At 53.3% G+C, this 15,019-nt stretch overlaps 2 protein-coding genes and 1 long non-coding RNA gene across 6 annotated transcripts in view; all 3 read right to left on the bottom strand.

Annotated features, from left to right (window-relative positions):
- PAPLN (papilin, proteoglycan like sulfated glycoprotein) overlaps window positions 1-3,819 on the bottom strand; it is a 38,951-nt gene extending 35,132 nt beyond the window's left edge. Inside the window, exons 1-2 of the mRNA XM_030931544.1 lie at window positions 3,783-3,819; window positions 1,487-1,546 (exon numbers count right to left, since the gene is read on the bottom strand). Coding sequence (XP_030787404.1) covers window positions 1,487-1,540 — 54 coding nt within the window. The 5' untranslated portion in view covers window positions 1,541-1,546; window positions 3,783-3,819. The remainder of the gene's footprint in view (window positions 1-1,486; window positions 1,547-3,782) is intronic.
- Window positions 1-15,019, bottom strand: part of LOC104656358 (nucleophosmin-like) — a 560,652-nt gene that overhangs the window by 305,665 nt on the left and 239,968 nt on the right. The gene's annotated exons all lie outside the window — the stretch shown is intronic.
- Window positions 8,451-13,413, bottom strand: LOC115897704. The gene is made up of 3 exons (XR_004057477.1): window positions 13,001-13,413; window positions 9,458-9,554; window positions 8,451-8,900 (listed from the first exon to the last, which is right to left on the bottom strand). It is a non-coding gene; the product is annotated as an uncharacterized LOC115897704 (long non-coding RNA).

The following is a 15,019-nucleotide window of genomic DNA, read 5'->3' as shown; positions in this document are numbered from 1 at the left end:
AGCAAGGTTCATGGGGTGGCAGAGGGGACCGCGGGTAGCTGGCAGGTGGTCGAGAGGACATGAAAAAGGCTGGCTCTGGCCCACCCTCCGCTCCAGCTGTGGCATAGGTTGGGTTCACAGGGCTCTTGAAGTGCCCAATCCCATCTATGGGATCCACTTCTAGTGGGAGAAGTGCCCACTGCCATCTATCCTGCCTACCCCACACACCCCTGCAGAGGAGTCCTTCTTAGCCTCCACCCACAGACGCCAGACGTGCCATTTCCCCCTGACCTCCTCAAGGCAGAAAACAGTTTGGGTCCTTTCTCAGGGATCCTTCCTCTCTCACCTCCTACCTGCCTCATACAGGGGTGGGCAGGGCTGTGGCTCACCCTGGGAGATTTCTCCTGGGGCAGGACAGGGCCCAGCTGCCTCTGCGGCTTCTATTCTGCCAGGCACCAAGCCAGGGCAGTACCCAGCTCTGCAGACCCTGTCCTCCCCAAAGATGGGGCCTGTGGTATAGAAGATTCCTTGTACATCCTCAAGGAATCTTGACCCAGGGACCTTCTCCAGAGAGCCCTGGCCTTTGGGCCCCTGTTAATGAAACAGCAACTCTGACCACTAGCCAGCTTCCTGTGTCCACTGTCTTAATTCGCAGTCTAATACGGTAGTCACTAGCGGCATGTGACTGTTTAAATTAATTATGGCCAGGCGCAGTGGCACACGCCTGGAGTCCCAGCTACCTGGGAGGCTGAGGCAGAAGAATTGCTTGAACCCAGGAGGTGGAGGTTACAGTGAGTGGAAATCATGCCAGTACACTCCAGCGTAGGTGACAGAGTGAGACTCTGTCTCAAAAATAAATAAATATTTTTAAAATTTAAAAATAAATTAATTAAAGTCAAGTAAAATTAAAACTCACTTCACCCACTTTCAAGTGTTCAATGGACCTAGGGGCTACCTATTGGACAGCAGAGAAACAGGACATTTCCGCCATCTCAGAAGGTTCCATAGGACAGCCCTGCCCTAGGTGCTACCCCAAGGGGAAAGCAAATGACTGGCACCCCAAACCTCTAGGCCCAAACACCCCAGCTTAGGGGAAACTGTGGCTCCAGGCAGAAGACAGGTGTCTGGTGGGATGGGCCACCCAGCCTTGCACCTTGACTGGTTTCAGCATTGCCTCCACCTGTCCTTCCACCTTGGAAGACCACCTGGGGGAGGGGGTTCTGCAGCACTGGCGGGGACTCCATGGAGTGCTCCCACCACCTTCTGAAGGAGGGAAGCCCTGAGAAGGTGCCATTCCTACAAACTGCGCCCTGCAGCCTGACGGGCCATTCTGAGCACCCTGGCCAGCCGGCTTCAAGGGCCCAGCCCTTTCTGAGGGAGCTCAGCGGCGCGGGCTCGCCTCCTCCCAACCCATCTTCCCTTTTCTGGGGACGCTGCCTGCGGGCCCGCGCGTCCTCGTCCCCGCATCCCCAGGGTCTTCTCGGGGGCCGGGCAGGGCCGCACTCACCGAGGACCCGGGCGCTGGAGCCAGCAGCAGCGGCAGGAGCAGGAGCAGCCGCATCTCAGCCTGCAGGAGACGCAGAGGATTAGAGCGGCCCGGGGCTCCAGCAGCTGTCCTGGGCGCCGGCGCGAGTGTGTGGGCGCGTCGCTCCCTGTGGCCCACAAGTGACCAGGAGACCCGCAACGGGACCGCCAGGCGCGCCTCGGTGCACTGCAGAGAACACAGCGTGCGGGCGCCCCTCCGGACAGCCCAACATGTGAGCGAGAAACGAACTGCCCATCCGCAACTGGCAGAAGTTCAAGAACAACTTGTTTCAGGGTTCCAGAGGGATAAAAAAAAGAGAGAGCAATTAAAAATACTTCTATGTGGTTGAAAAACAAGGAGTTCGGAATCCGAGTAATTAGACTATTTTAATTCAGCAAGATTCCTTTTTAAAAAGCTATTACATCAGATGTTTAAAAACTCCTAATATAGGCTAAAAAAAATCAAGTCTCTGAAGACACTTTGAAAACTCAGATGTTCTAAAAATGTTAATTGTATCCCATTTAAAACCCAGACCAGCATTTCTCTGCACAGGGAAGATCCATAAGCAGCCTCCATAACCAGCGTGTGTATGCAGTGCAGTGTGTGTGCCGTGCAGTGTGTGGTGCAGCGTGTGCGCCGTGCAGCGTGTGGAGGTGCAGCGTGTGGAAGTGCAGCGTGTGCGCCCTGAAGGTGCAGTGTAGTGTGCAGTACAGTGTAGTGTGTGCTCAGGGCAGTGTGCAGTGCAGTGTGTGTGGAGTGTCTGTGGTTGCATGTGTGCATGCATGGAATGTGCATGTGCAGTGTGCAGGGCAGGTCTATGTGCAGTCTGGTGTGTACTATTTGGTGCAGGTGTCCAGTCTGTATACACACTGTGCAGTGTGTATGTGTACATACATGTCGCTGAATCGCAGAATGACATAAGCAATATGCGCCGTTCAGTGCAAAACATTAAAACAAGTACCAGCATGTAGATTTGAACTTTAAAATCTGTAATTCTACCAATGTTCTAATTTTTTAAGGTATAAAATGACTTCTGCTTACAACGATAAAAGACAGCATACAGAAGCCAAGCTCAGCAGAAATGTAACCTGGCACATTGAACAATGTACACACTCGTTAATTTGGCACAGTGAGTCATTGAGTCATTATTCTTGTGGTCAAGTTCGAGATTCCTGGGGTTGGAGGGTGAGGGAGGATAGTTGCTGCCAGGGCCCTGCCTCTGCTCTATCGGGGGCAGTTCCCAGAGCAGGAGCCCCCTGCTAGGGCTAGGCTAGGCCTGCTAGGGCGGGCGAGGCTGAAGAAAAGACGGGGGAAAGAAGAATTTTACTTATAATTACTCAGAACACCACCGCCTCCGCTGCAATTGCACTGAACTCCAAGCTCGTATCTGCCATTCCAAAGTCTGAAAAGTTCAGTTTTTTCGGTTCATTTGGTGGCAAACAACCCCTTCGACTCCAAGACCAGTCCGGCGTCTGGCCACGGAGCTACTCCGAGGGCCGTGGAACCCCGACCTTTCCTGCCGCCCGAGGGCAAGGGCCGGGTAGCCCCGGGCACGCAGGTTGGGCGCCCTCAAAGTGATGCTCCTGGGGAACGCGTCTGCCTCGGGCTAGGGCTGCAGGCGGCGGCCGGCACACAAGGGCGCAGAGGGCGGGAAGGCGGGTGGCCGCCGACCGAGCCTCTTCCTGCACGGTCCCCAGCCGACTCGGGGACCGCCGCAGTCCGCAGACGCGCGTCCCCGTGGCCCCGGCGCACGGCCCTCCTCTGCATCGGTCCCGCCCTGAACAGGCACCCCGCGTCCCCACCCCAGGAACTTGCCGCGCACCCCCGAGGCGGCGAGGCGCGGTTCCCATGGGAGGCCCGGGGTGGCCGCGCAGGTGCCGGCAGCTGCAGGGGCTCCCGGACGCTCCAGGCCCGCGGCTCAGTGGCACCTCCCGGGAGGGGCGCGCAGTCTCCAGGGCCTCGCCTTCACCACGCGCCCGGAGCGGCGTCCCCCTGAAGGAAGGTCCCATCGGGCGGAGGGTGGGCGCCGGGACCGCCCCGCACCAGCTCCCCGGCTCCCGGCATTTCCTTCCCTCCCGGCCGGAGGCGCGCGGTGCCGAGCGATGACCCGGCGCCCACCTCGGGAGAGCAAGCCGGGACGGGGTCTCCTCTGCGGACCCCCACTTTCTCTGACACTCTAGTCGCCGTGAGCCAGGCAAGCAAATTCCTACAGAAGCCCCGGGGTGCGCCGCCCCCGCCTCTGGTCGCCCGCGGGCTTCCAGTCCCTCCGCCTCCCTACCTGTCTTCGCGGGCGCCGGGACGCTGCACCCAGGGCCGCTCCGTCGGTGCCCGCCCAGGCCCAAGCCTGCGAGGTCGGCCGGGCCGCAAGGAACGCCCGCAGGGGTGGGACTTTCTCTCTCCGCCGCTGCCTGGCCTCATCCTCCACCCCGCCCGGTCTCCCGTACCCACCTCCAATCCCCGTGGGAGGACAGAGCCCTTCGGAAAGGGCCTCGTGGTGACTGGTGTTGCCCGGGGCCTCCACTCGCTTGGGTCTGTGCCAAGGCTTGGCTCATCCTCCACTCTGTGGTCACCCTGTCTGTCCTGTCTTGGGTCAGCGCCAGTCACCTCTCCAATCCCATTTCCCTTTGCCCAAGCCTTCTAGCTTTGCCCTGTCCGCTCCTCTTCATGCCTACCCTACACACAACACACCTCTGTGTCCAGCCACTTCCTTCTCCTCCACCCCTGGATCCTATTCTTCAGCCACAACTGAGTTTCTCCACACACACTGCTGTGACCCATCTCCCAGCACCTTTTCTCACTCAGCATGCACTCTCCCAATCCCCTCTACCTCTCAAACCCCTACTCAGCCCTCAAAACCTTGGTCAAATGTCCCTTTCCTTCCTTTCTTCTTTCTTTCCCTCCCTCCCTTCCTTCCTCTTTTCTTTCTACTTTCCTTCCTCCCTTTCTTTCTCTTTCTTTTCTTCCTACTTTCCTCCCTCCCTCCCTTTCTTTCTTTCTTTTTTTTTTTTTTGAAATGGAGTCTCGCTCTGTCGCCCAGGCTGGAGTGCAGTGGTGCTATCTGGGCTCACTGCAAGCTCTGCCTCCTGGGTTCATGCCATTCTCCCGCCTCAGCCTCCTGAGTAGCTGGGACTACAGTCACCTGCCACCACGCCCGGCTAATATTTTTGTATTTTTAGTAGAGACAAGGTTTCACTATGTTGGCCAGACTGGTCTCCAACTCCTGACTTCAGGTGATCCGCCCACCTCAGCCTCCCAAAGTGCTGGGATTACAGACGTCAGCCATCGTGCCCAGCCTTCTTCTTTTTTAAAATAGAAACAGGTCTCGCCATTTTGCCCAACCTGGTCTCGAACTCCTGAGCTCAAGCAGTCTTCCCACCGTGGCCTCTCAAAGTACCACCGTGCCCAGCATGTCACCTGCTTTCCAAGCCATCTCCACACCACATCAGGCCGATGGGGTGCATGTCCTGCCCCTTTGGTTTCTGTCCCTGTTGCTGTGGTTTGCTCAGCTGTGAATCCCGGAGGTCAGGGCCTGCCATGCAGCCCGACTGCCTGTGCCAGGGCACTCATTAGCATCAAGGCAGGGGCTCAACATGTGATCAACTAAATTTGTTTTCCTGGTTGTCCTTTTTCACAACCAAGACACTCTTTGCCTGCCATTCCTTTTTTGAAACTGGAATTCACTCATCTGTAGAAACTGGTCCTGGGCACGAGGGAGGTTGGGGGGAAGTTGGGGAGAGGTTGAGGGGGGGTGGCGAAGGCTGATCCCCTTCCCCACGCTCTTTTGCCTTCAGCCCCTTGCTGGCCCTGCTGCTTCTCCCTTGGCCTCATTTGGGCAAAGAGAAGTCACCAGTGGGAAGCTCAGCCCCGCTTCAGCCCCCCGGCTCCTGCAGCTCCCTGTTTGGACAAAATGCTTATTAAAATATGGCCAGTTTAAATCAATCTAAATCAGGCGCATTTCTTACCTATCAATGAAGACAGGAGGAGCAGCAGCTGTAGCAGGGCCCCTGGAGAGTTGTGTGAATTCTTAAGCAAAGATAAAGCTTGGCAGAGAAAGGGGAGTGGAATCATGCAGGCTCTCTGAAAAGGAAAAGCACTTCTTCCATTCAACAAGCCCCACTCCCTGCCCCCACCAGCTGGGACTTTTCTGAGCTTGGTCAAAGGTCCTCTGTCAAGTGGGAGGAAAATGCTTCTCCCGCTGCAGGGTGGGGGAATCTGAGGCCCAAGGAGCTCACTTTCCTGCTGTGTCCCTGCTTTTCCTATGATCCGTTCTTCTCAGACACCCAGGGCTGTGATTACTTACACCTCACCCCAGCTGCAAAGAGGACCCTGAGGTTGGGAGGCAGAACCCACACGCAGTGGTAAGGGCCTGTCTTAGACCCACCAGCCAGGCCCTACCAATTACTGGCTTGGGCGGGAATTTCTCTTTAAGCCTCATTTCTCCTCTGCCTGCCTCACAGAGATGTGGTGAACAGAACTGATGCATTACAATAGGGTGGTTTAGAAAGAATAGTCCAGGAAAAAGTGTAAGACCTTCCTTCCCATTGTCAAGTCCCCTCTGCACTGGCCCTATGCCACTCACTGGCTGCACCTGAGACCCCCTTGCATTGGGGGTTTGGGGAAGCTTGGGGCGGAGGCAGACCTGGACTGGAAGGCTGCTCTGCTTCTCATTGTGTGTGCACTTGGGCAGGTCAGGTCACCTCCTTAAGCCACAACTTGCTCACTTGAGACTCATACAGCAGGTGGTGGAGTGGGGAACTTCCTACTTCCATAAAATTCCTACTAGATGCTGAATAAACGTTCTGATCTGGGCACAGTGGCTCATGCCTGGAATCCTAACACTTTGAGAGGCTGAGGAGGGAGGATTGCTCAAGTCCAGGAGTTCATAACTAGCCAGGGCAACACAGTGAGACCCCCCATCTCTACAACTTTTTTTTAATTAGCCAGGTATATGGTGGCAGTTGCCTGCAGTCCAAGCTAGGGGTCACCAGTCCCCAGGCCACGGACGGGTACCTGTCCATGGTCTGTTAGGAACGGGCACACAGCAGGAGGTGAGCAAGCATTACTGTCTGAGCTCCGCCTCCTGTCAGATCAGTGGCAGCATTAGGTTTTCCACAGGAGCATGAACCCTGTTGTGACCTACTCATGCAAGGGTTCTAGGTTGTGTGCTCCTTATGAGAATCTAATGCCTGATGATCTGAACAGAATGAGGCTTTAGACTGTAAGTTTCATCCTGAAACCATCCCACCCCGCCCCCAGATCTGAAAAAATTCTCTACCATAAAACTGGTCCCTGGTGCCAAAAAGGTTGGGGAATGCTGGCCAAGCTACTTGGAAGGCTGAGGCAGAAGGATCAATTGAACCTGGGATGTCGAGACTACAGCAAGCTATGATTGCGTCACTGAACTCCAGCCTGGGCAGCAGAGTGAGACCCTGTCTCTAAAAACTTTTTTGTTAAATTTCTCTGTCCCATGCTCCCCCTATGTGCATCCTCAGTTCTCTACATTTTCATCATCTCTGCAGATTGCAGATCTAAGGATGAGGCTAAGAAAGAAGTGGCCAGATCTCTTTGTGTGGTTGGGTTGGGATGGAAGGCTGGAGAGAAGAAAGAGGACAAAATGCCAAGAGCCTCCAGGCTCCCAGGATTCACCTCCTCCGGGAAGCCTCCCTGTGCATCTGCCTCTGCGCTCCCACTGGTGCCGGACTTTGCCCTAGCACTTTCAAACTCCTGCAGTGATACAGTTGCTTCTCTTTCTTTCTCATAATTGTGAACATTGCAAGGGCAGAGATCCATTTTCATGTTATACCCTGTACCAGAGGTTCGTGGCGGCCCTGAAGGTTTGCCTCAGGAGAGGGGCTATGAGAAGTGTAGCTGGTGACCAGCCTCCAGTGGCTGCACTCAGCCCCACACCACGTTCTGAAGGCTCCCCCTGCACCTCCATCTCCCCGCAGTTTAACTTCACAGACGCTCCCCTGTAGATCTCTCACACATCCAGTCCCATCTCAGCCTCGGCCTCAGAGGGCCTGAACCAACCCTCGGGGTTCTTGGTTGCACACCACAGAAAAAGATTGAGTCAGCTTATTCAGGAGAGTTGCTTAGAGGAGGGGTGTTGGGAGATCGCAGATTGACAGGAGGGCTGAAGAATCAGGCACGGGCATGGGCCGAACCCCCGACAATGTCCTAGTTGTGGTCCAGGAGCAGTTCCAGTCAGGATCTATGTTGCCCTTTGGCTGCACGCCGAACTCGTGTCACCACCACTTTTAGGCAATGCTGACACATGCCATCCCTAGAAGAAACCCTGAAGGGTCCTCGTAGACTCACCCCCCACAGGAACATGCCTGTGCCCTGATGGCCAGGACCTGAGAAACAAGAATTGGCAGGGTCCCCAGGTGGAAGTTCAGATGGCAGCTGCCCCAGAAAACACATATCCACCAGGACAGGGTATTTGTTGAACTCCCATTGAACTGAATTTAGAGGATGTTGCTTCCCTCTTCCTTCATTTGGAGGTTGTTCATCCAAGTATCTGAGTGCCTACGCCATGCTAGAAGCTGGGAGAGACCTGTCTAGTGGTGGCAACCATTTCAGCTTTGCTCGGTGCAGGAGGCAGCGCTGCTGTGCAGGTGGATTCCTTCTCACAGTGTTTGGTGTAGGTGCTCCCACCATGGCTCTTTTCAAGCTACCAAGACGTGGAGTTGGGAAGAGATGCAATCACCTCTCCCAGGCGTGGGCTCCAGCACACTAGGTCTGCTCTCAGGAAGTTTACAGTCTAGTGGGGACTTGCATTCTAGTACTGCGTGTGTCAGTTTAGACTAAACTGAATTTTACAATCAGAGTATTCAAACGTTTTTACTATAAAAGTCATAGAACCGATGCCACAGCCCACTAGGAATCCAAAAGGAAAAAAGACAAGACACTCCACATCTGAGGCTGTCTGCGTTTATTTCTCTAACTTCTCCCCACCCCCTAATACATATATTCATTTCCCTTAATACAGTCATTCAAATACTGGGAACAGTGGGAAGGCGAGGGTCAAAACTCCACTCCGTGCTGTGCTTCCAGATGCCACCTCAACCTTCCTTCCCCCATCACGTTGCCATATCCAAGTCAGCTCTTTGAAGCACCATGCCAGACCACTGGAGTGGGAATTCAGGGCTCAGTGTGTCTGACAAGTGGCTGTCAGGAGATAAGCCACCTGGCCTCTGGAGGGGAGATTTACCCTTAAAGCTGAGACAGAAACACACAATAGCTCCTCCCACCCTTCCCGCAGACAAGAGGGCCATCCAGAGGGAAAGAACAGGAATTCCTGGGATGTTTCCTCAGTGACATCGGGCCCACGCTGACTCGGATCCCAGAAAGGGCACCGGAATGCGGGAGAGGCTGTGTGGAGGCAGGACAGTGCCTGAGGAAGGAGAGCAAAGACAGTGGGAAAGGAAGGGGCTTTCCAATGCTGATTCTGACTGGATCCCAGCCAGCAGCTCCAGCAGGCAGAGCTCTCGTCCCCTCTGCCCACAGGCGAACACAAACTCTGACCACAGGGACATCAACCATGGCCTCCTTTGGAGAAGCTGGTTGAGACATTAAGGGAGCTGCTGTGAGGAACCCACCCTCACTTCCCAAAGGGGAGAGCAGCTCCTGGCCCAGACCCCACAAAGGTCAGTGTAAGGCGTGGAGCCCGCTCAAGGGCACAGGCCTGGAGGGTGTCCCCAGGCCTCGAAGCTCCAGGTGGGCACCCCAGACTCCCAGGCAAGCCTGGTGTCCTGTGGCCGCATGGTGGCCCCATGGATGGTTGCAGAGGGCAGCAAGTCCCTTTTCTCTTGTGACGGATCCTGTGAGCCAGGCTCCGTGGTCCCTGGTGCTGTCCCTGGGGGGCTGTCATGGAGAGGGGCCCTGGATTGGTAACCCCAGAGGCCAGCAGTCAAAGCTGTTTAGATCCTTTCTTCTTGGTCTCACCCTCACCTTGCTCCTGGGGCACTTCTCATCTACCCTGTGGCTTCAGCCTCTGCACCGGAATGGTTCAGACACTGAGAGACAGCCTGTGTCCCGGGCCAAAGACCTGGAAACACAACCCAGAGGTCAGTGGGCCGGTGCCTCGTCATCCTAACACAAGACTTCCCTGAAGCTGAAGGGAGGGGAAATAACTCTTTTCTTTTCTTTTCTTTTTTTTTCCTTTTTTTGCAGTGCTTCTCTAGCTCTCATTTCTGTGGGGACCTGTTATCCTAGACCCCTGCTTTATAGTATAATGCCACGGAAGGATGTACAGACACAAAACTGGGTCTAAGCTCTTTATTTTTACAGCTTTCATATCACTATAATTCTATATATCTAGGTCCCGATCCCTTATCAGAAACTCTTGGGGCCAAACGTGTTTCAGAATTGAGAATTTTCCAGGTTTTAGCAGTTACTAAACTGCATATTATGTAATACTCCTGCTGGGAGTTTTCACCATCTTGGCTCACTGCAACCTCTGCCAGGATCCTGGGTTCAAGCGATTTTCCCACCTCAGGCCTCCCCAGTAGCTGGGATTACAAACACACGTCACCATGCTCAGCTAATTTTTGTATTTTTAGTAGAGACAGGGTTGCACCATGTTGGCCAGGCTGGTCTCGAACTCCTGACCTCAGGTGATCTGCCCACCTTGGCCTCCCAAAATTCTGGGATTACAGGCACGAGCCACCGTGCCTGGCCAAAAGCTCTCTCTCTCTTTTTTGTTTTGTTTTGTTTTGTTTTGTTTTTTGAGACGGAGTTTTGCTCTGTTGCCCAGTCTGGAGTACAATGGTGTGATCTTGGCTCACTACAACCTCCACCTCCTGGGTTCAAGCGATTCTCCTGCCTCAGCCTCCCGAGTAGCTGGGACTATAGGTGCATGCCACCACGCCTGGCTAATTATTTTGTATTTTTAGTAGAGACGGGATTTCACCATATTAGCCAGGATGGTCTCAATCTCCTGACCTCGTGATCCACCCGCATTAGCCTCCCAAAGTGCTGGGATTACAGGCATGAGCCACCATGCCCAGCCACAAGCCCTCTTTAATCAAAATCAACGAGCAAAACAACCACACATACACACTCATAGCTCTGCTGCAAAACACAAATGTCCTCCTAAAGGGCATAAATCAAGACTCTAAATCGCCTCGCAGCAGTTCAGTCAAGTATTATGGACAAATTTATAAGAAACCTTTCAGTTTTCAGAGCTTTGTAAATTATGTACATTAAACACAATATAACGCAGAGCAGATGGGATTCAGATGAGCAGCATTTGCGTGATGTGGTGGGCGGGGTGGCCTACTGCAATCACGGCCTGGTGGTGCCGTGAATGTGGCCCAAGCTTGGGGGCAGGGAATAGGGAGGCATGAAGCCTGGGCAGTCTTGGGTCTGCCACTCATTGGCTGTAACATCTCAGGCAAGCCAACCTTCCTGCATGGCAGTTTTCTCATTTTTAAAAGACAACAGATTGATGTAAATAAAAATAAATACAAAAATTGAAAAGTCCCAGGAATCCACCACCCCTAACTCTGAGAACAAAGTGAGGCAGCAGAAAGCTGGAGGTGGCATACTCTCCGAAGGGGAGCAGCACACACCCGTATCCACCAGGGCCTCCAGCACAGGCCTCCAGGCAGCACCGGCACTGAAAGGCAGACTGTGATGGGCTGTCCTGCTTGGCCAGAGCTGGGAGCTGAGGCCTGGCTGGTCAGTGTCTCTCGCACCAGAGCTTGTGACCTTAGGATCACAGGAAGACACTGAATAAATAAGACACAGCTCCTGGGAACATCAACTTTAAGATTAGGAGCGTGTATGGTGGTGTCAAATATTTTTGGTGATGGTTTATTATTATTTTTTTCTTGAGACAGAGTCTTACTCTTGTTGCCCAGGCTGGAGTGCAGTGGCACGATTTTGGCTCACTGCAACCTCCGCCTCCCAGGTTCAAGTGATTCTCCTGCCTCAGCCTCCTGAGTAGCTGGGATTACAGGTGCCCGCCACCATGCCCAGCTAATTTTTGTACTTTTAGAACAGACGGGGTTTCGCCATGTTGGCCAGGCTGGTCTCGAACTCCTGACCTCAGGTGATCCGCCCGCCTTGGCCTCCCAAAGTGCTGGGATTACAAGCGTGAGCCACTGTGCCCAGCTGTTTTTTTTTTTTTTTTTTTTTGATCTAGGCTCACTGCAAGCTCCACCTCCCGGGCTCATGCCATTCTCCTGCCTCAGCCTCCAGAGTAGCTGGGACTACAGGTGCCCACTACCATGCCCAGAGAATTTTTTGTATTTTTAGTGGAGACGGAGCTTCACTGTGTTAGCCAGGATGGTCTCGATCTCCTGACCTCGTGATCTGCCCGCCTCGCCCTCCCAAAGTGCTGGGATTACAGGTGTGAGCCACCGCGCCCGGCCTTTTTTTTTAAAAAAAAAACACTAAAACACGTCTACAACAATACGCATGAACCTCAAGGACTTTACGCTAAGTGAAACAAGCCGATCACAGAAGAATGAACAGTGGGTCATCCCACTCCTATGAGGTTCCTGGAGTAGTCAAATTCAGAGACAGAGCTGGAATAGGGGTGCTGGAGGCTGGGGCAGGGAGGGGGAGTTGTTTTGTGGTGAGGAAGGAGCTCTGGAGATGGGCGTGTGATGGCTACACATCACTGCAAAGGAACTTAATGTCACCAAATGCACACTCAAAAATGGTTAGGATGGTACATTTTATGTTGTATTTTACCCAGTAAGACAACAAAAAGCAGACATTATGAAATAAAACTTTTGGTTTTGGTAAAACTCCAGAGAACTCTCCACCTGAGGCTGCCACCTTGGACTGTGTCCACACCCCTCAGTGTTTCTGTTCTGTCACTTGAGCAGCTTTAGTGAGAAAGTTGAGAGAGGTTGTCAGACTGCGTTCCCAAGGCCCACTCAGACGAAGATTCGGTTCCACAGAAACAGGTCCAGTGCCCCGTCCTGGACAGTGCTGGGGGCGCAGCCTCTCCCACTTACCTGCGCGCAGAGATGCTGGGAGCGCTCCTCCTCCTCCTCCTCTGTAAAATGGGGCTAACAGGCCCTACCCATAGGGTGGGGTAAGCCAGGAGACAATGCCTGTGATGGGCTTGGCATAGTGTCTGTGGCATATTAAGGGACACGCTCAAGGGACATTGGTTTTATGAAGCAGTACCTTCCTCTGGGGCTTTTCTTGGTTAAATGCGGGGTATTAACAACTGCACTATTCTTTATCTCCCCTGCATCCAATGTGGTGGCATTGACCCAGGACAAACCCATACGTTTCTCCAGATGTCACAATCGTGACCTGGGGGAGGAATCCTGTTTGGATTCATCCTGACCACCATTTATAAATTCAGGTCTCCTGAGGGGATGAGGCTGGTTGACTTCGGCTCCGCACTAAACAGCACAGCCTTGTAAATAGAGGCTAAAAGCCCACACACATGCCCTATTGACATCATTCTGCACGGAAATCCCCTCCCGTGGACCCCGCAGCCACCCCTACAGTCCTTCATTGACTCACCATTTATTGAGCAACTGCCAGGAGTTTCAGAAATGGGACGGCGCTCAAGTTCCCTGGAGGGTTGGGCAGTGGCAAGGTGGCCCCCCGATCTGTATTTGCCATCATTAGCTCCTGTCACCAGGCTCGGAGGCATCAGGGTGACCCAGGCATTTCCCTTTGCCTGTCCAGGGAGCCAGAGTCTGCAGACAAAGGCGGGGCTCGCTCTGAAAGCGACAGAGGCAAGGGAAGACTTGGGAATGCCAAACCACAGGGAAATGAGAGAATCAGGTCCCCAGCCCCTTCCAGCCTGGAGCAGAATCCTCGGGCAGAGCAATCTGGCAAGGAAGGAGCTTGGAGTGAGGAAAATGTGCTGGAGATGGGCCCTGTCAAGGGAGCGAGGAGTGGAGGGAGGGGCCGCGGGAACATCTGGGTTGGCCAAGTTCCCAGTGGGGAGATGGGGCCAGACTTGTCTCCAGCATTGGGGCGGGCCAGGGGGCCCTCCGCGGGGTGGCGAGGCCTCACCCTCTTTCCCACCGCCATGGAGCACTGCCAGGAAGAGATAGGGTAAAGGAGCCCATCAGTTGGCTGGCAGAGCAGCAGGGCCCCAGGCAGGGTCTTGGTGGCACTCCAACTCTGTCTCAGACTTGGAATGGGCCTCCCTTCACAGGAATGTTTACCAAAGTATGTTTTGACTTAAAAACAAAAATCAGTTCATGCAATAATTACCAAATACTTGGAGCATCTTGGGGAACCGTGTTATTACATATCTTTAATGAGAAAAGTTACATAATCACTTGTAACATGTCTATGCCTTTATCCATAGCGCAAGAGGGGAAAGAGGGAATTCTGGTCCTTGACAGTTGAGAAAACAGAGTCCCCAAAGGATGACCTGCCAGGTGTGGACAGGCAGAGAAGCCAGGTCCCTGTCTCCTCCCTCAAGTGGGCTGCTCTGGCTCAATGGGCAGCACCCTACATCGCCAGTGCAAACGGCCTGTGCCATCGACAGCACGTTAACCCAGGCAGGCTGGCTTCACTTTCAGGTCTGACAGAGGCCGAAGGATCTAAAACATCCTGGAATTAATTTCTGGATGCCCACAGAAGTAACCTGAGAGCCAGAGAAGCCACATTTACAAAACATGAAACACTGGCCGGGCACAGTGGCTCACGCCTATAATCCCAGCACTTTGGGAGGCCGAGGTGGGCAGATCACCTGAGGTCAGGAGTTCAAGACCAGCCTGGCCAACATGGCGAAACCTCGTCTCTACTACAAAAATTAGCTGGGTGTGGTGGCAGGCGCCTATAATCTCAGCTACTCGGGATGCTGAGGCAGGAGAATCACTTGAGCCCAGGAGGCAGAGGTTGCAGTGAGCCGAGTTTGCACCACTGCACTCCAGTCTGGACGACAGAGGGAGACTCCATCTCAAAAAAAAAAAACACAAAAAAAATAAACATAAAAATAAATAAATACACAAACAAAAATGTGAAGCACTGGCTCAGCTCTCCCAGCCCCGGCCTAGGGGGCAGATATGAAATAAACCAAAGCGACGGCAGACACCCTTGCAACCAAGCATGGCCTCAGACTGTGCTTGGCCCTGTGCAGGTCCCAATATAAAAAGCCTTTCCCCTTCTGCTGGGATGTTCCAGTCCTCAAGCCTGGTGACATTTTAAACTGGATGACTTTGGAGCTGGGTGATTATAGATGACTTTGGAACTGGGAGCTGGGGGAAACGAAAGCTGGGTTAGCAGAAACCAAAACAAGGCCTCCCGAGCAGATGTCCCCTGAGGGAGGAGGAGGCACGGAAGCCGTTTTTGACATTTCAGAAAATCTGAAGAATTCTCACATTCATGTATAAATTTATAAACTATAAATCAATTATAAATTTATAAATCATACATCTAGCCCATGTAAATTAAAACTCAATTATCTCACTAAACAAGTTTAATACTATTTTATGATCTATGTGGGTAAATCTGATTAGTAAATAGAAAAACCAGTTATTACCTAGTAAGTCATAGGACAACATTTTTGAAAACCTGAAT

Source organism: Rhinopithecus roxellana, chromosome 5 (genome assembly GCF_007565055.1).
Source record: "Rhinopithecus roxellana isolate Shanxi Qingling chromosome 5, ASM756505v1, whole genome shotgun sequence".
Classification (NCBI taxonomy): Eukaryota; Metazoa; Chordata; class Mammalia; order Primates; family Cercopithecidae; genus Rhinopithecus; species Rhinopithecus roxellana.
This window is presented reverse-complemented; position numbering and strand designations above follow the sequence as displayed.